Source organism: Eurypyga helias, unplaced genomic scaffold (assembly GCF_000690775.1).
Source record: "Eurypyga helias isolate BGI_N326 unplaced genomic scaffold, ASM69077v1 scaffold12981, whole genome shotgun sequence".
NCBI classification, from domain to species: Eukaryota; Metazoa; Chordata; class Aves; order Eurypygiformes; family Eurypygidae; genus Eurypyga; species Eurypyga helias.
The window spans coordinates 1-3,061 of record NW_010231530.1 but is presented as its reverse complement, the minus strand read 5'-3'; the positions used below and the strand labels follow the sequence as shown (position 1 = coordinate 3,061).

At 40.8% G+C, this 3,061-nt stretch overlaps 1 protein-coding gene across 1 annotated transcript in view; it reads right to left on the bottom strand.

The window, feature by feature from the left end:
* TH (tyrosine hydroxylase) overlaps positions 1-2,913 on the bottom strand; it is a gene marked incomplete at its 5' end in the record, with an annotated part of 9,546 nt that extends 6,633 nt beyond the window's left edge. The window contains 3 exons of the mRNA XM_010161112.1: positions 1,482-1,549; positions 1,766-1,854; positions 2,739-2,913. Coding sequence (XP_010159414.1) covers positions 1,482-1,549; positions 1,766-1,854; positions 2,739-2,913 — 332 coding nt within the window. The remainder of the gene's footprint in view (positions 1-1,481; positions 1,550-1,765; positions 1,855-2,738) is intronic.
* Positions 2,914-3,061: the final 148 nt, after the last annotated feature.

Sequence of the window (3,061 nt, the reverse complement as noted above, 5' to 3'; positions counted from 1 at the left end):
GGGGGTGGGGGTGGGTGGAGAATATTTCCACTGGAAAAAAATTAAACTTTGTGTGAAAATAAATTAATTTCATGTGCCTGCTGGACTTCAGGGGGGCTGATGGATCCAAGAATGAATCTGTGGCTGGGAAATAAAAGCAGCTAAATGCATTTGAGCTGCAGAAAAATATATTGCCAGTAAGATTAAGGACAGCAAGAAAAGAAAATCTTTACATTTATGTAGGTGGGAACTAAAAAGACTGACACTTCTGCATTTTCTGCATCATCATTAGCAATTGTATTTCCTAAATCCTTCTGTTCTGTGTTTGAACAATTGAGAGAGTCACATATTACAGTGATAAAGCATAGCTCCTTTTCCATTAACAGCCTGAAGGGATGCTACTCGGTGGCTCATAATGCTAACCTGCAGGTGAGATGTGAGAGAAGACATTTTACATGGGTGCGTCACCTTGGGGCAGTGTTTCTTCCTGAGTCACTCAGGACTCTCTTGCTGGCACAGTCACTTCCTGTGCATTTAGTATTAGTAGAGGATAAAGACATCAGTGTCTATATTCTGAGCTTCACATCTGCAAAGTACATGAAACCTAACAGAGCAGAAAGCCTTGCTGGGATCACACTGGTTGCAGGGGTAGCTCAAGAAGGTGATCCATATAAATTCCATTGACTGCTTTCAGCACAGTTCGCTACAGAAATCTACATTTCAAGTCCCGCTCAGAGACTGAGATGCTCCGGTGGAAGGCAGTATTACTGAATAGGATCTAGGGAATATTTTACAAACCCATTTGAATATTAGAGCTCTATTATGTTGTAGTGAAGAGGCTGAGTGATATCACTGCATATATTAGAACAGGAGTATTAAGTAGGAGTACAAGAGATAGTCTTAAATCTATATAAGACAATGATGAGACCATTACTGGAATCTATTTAATTTATCATAGAGAGTTAGGAGGTGAACCATTTAGTCTATAAATACTTTCATAGCAAAAAAAGAAATCTGATAGCAGAATTCAATCTAGAAGATGAAATGCCTGTATGATCCACTGGGTAAAAGCTAAAGCTACCAAAGTTCAGTTTAGAAATAAAACATTTTTTCATAGTCAGGATAATGAACCATTGAAACAAGTTTTTAGGGTATGTGGTAGCTTTTACAGTAACTGAAACACTGAAGTCAAAACTAGATGCCATTTTAAAAGAAATGCTACATTTCAAGATGAAGTTTGAGGTCTGATGGAATTATATGTGGGGTTTGTTATGCAGAAGGTTTGTTGTGGCTTTATCAATGTATGAATTAATGACCTCAGACTTTTTTTTAATTAAGAAGAGATGGGAATACATAGAGAGAAGAGGGACACAGAAAGAGCCAGCAAGGCTCAACAGGGTCACAAAACATAAAAGAAGTGTCACGCAGGTAACACAATGACTTTCCAACTGGTTGCATTGACATGGCATTATCCCTGCATGAATGTGAAGAAAGAGACTTACTGCTTATAGTGAAATGCAATTTCTGCTATCGATTTCCTTCTCTGGCGATATACTTGGTCAGAGTAGCCCTGTGATGACAAATAGGAACAGAAACAGGATTTTTAATCAGTTACTAAAGTTTCTCACCCAACAAAGTTCATCACTGGTTGGAGAAACTTCTCTCATGGTGGTGATTGCACTACAGTCCCCTCATCAGCTGCACTAATAAGTGTTCTCCAGCTCCCTGCTTCTGAGAGAAGGCCCAGGACTCCAAAGTGAGGATGTGCCCAAACAGACTAACTCACCGGGTGATCCAGATCCAAATCAGGGTCAAACTTGGTGACCAAATGGTGGCACTTGTCCAATTCACAGATTTTTCTAGGAAACCAGTGAACTGTGGGGAGTCAAAAAGAGAAAAACTGGCTGTGGAAGCGAAGATGGAGCATCCCTTACTGAGAATGGGTTGTGAGATTGAATAAAAAACGCCTGACCTGGTGTACCAAATGCACACACACACCAAACAGCATGACACAGCTGTGTGTTCCGGGCAGTAGTCTCACGCTCTCAATGCACCTGTCTTAGCATCAGAACTAATGACATGATCTGTATCTCATGACTTCCCTGCCCATCTCTCAGCAGAGTTGTTTTTTGTTTTGGTTTTCTTTTTGACAAAAGTAAACAAGAAAATGAAAATTGGATTTTACTTAAAGATTCTAGACTTCAAATTAAAATCAAATCCAGAGGTCCAGCTGCTTGTAGAGCAATAACTGACGATCTCCAGAGGTATTTTACAATAAGAATCACCCTGTCTTCAGAACAGGAAGGTGTGGGGAGTGTCTTATAGTTTAGTGCTGGATCTGTTCAGAGTTCCTGACACACAGGTAGGAAACTGCTTTACATTTATATGATAAAACACTGGAGTAGGGATGGAGAACTCTGTACAAGAGGTGTGAACAAGGCATGAAATTTCATCTCCTGTTTTGGTGGAGGTTTGTGGGGGGTTTTTTTGTTTGTTTGTTTTTGGGGTTTGGGGTTTTGTTTTGTTTTTTTTTTTTCAATCTGGCACTAGAAGAATGGACTGTGGACTCTGGAGTCTGTTGAGAAATGGACAAGGAGGGAAGTGGCTTTCAGGATTCAGGTGTCCCAGAGGCAGTCTTTTCTGCTTTGCTCAAATTCGGACACAGTAGCCCTTCCCCTTTCCTGGGAATAACAAAGTGTCCACCCTGTTTCTACAGGTCAGACTCTGCACAGAAGCGAAACAGTTTGTAAATTCCTTACATTTGTCTTCCTTAGTGGTCCTCACATCTTCTGCTACCCTCTTGATGGAGCTAATGAAAGTATTGAGGTCAGAGCTGTGGACTTCACAGCGGACAAAGTACTCCAGTTCAGCAGTTCCTTCACGGGGCTTTCGGCTAAGCCTCGTCTCCAAGTGGTGAATTTTAGCTTCAAATGTCTTTTGGGACATGGAAAAGAAAAAAACATTAAACAACACTTGAAACACCTGCTAGTGCTTCCCAAAAATGTCCATATGGACACATTTGGAAGAGACTCCCTTTCCTTTATTGTCCCACTTAAGGCAAAGGTGCTTTTTTGGGGGGGGG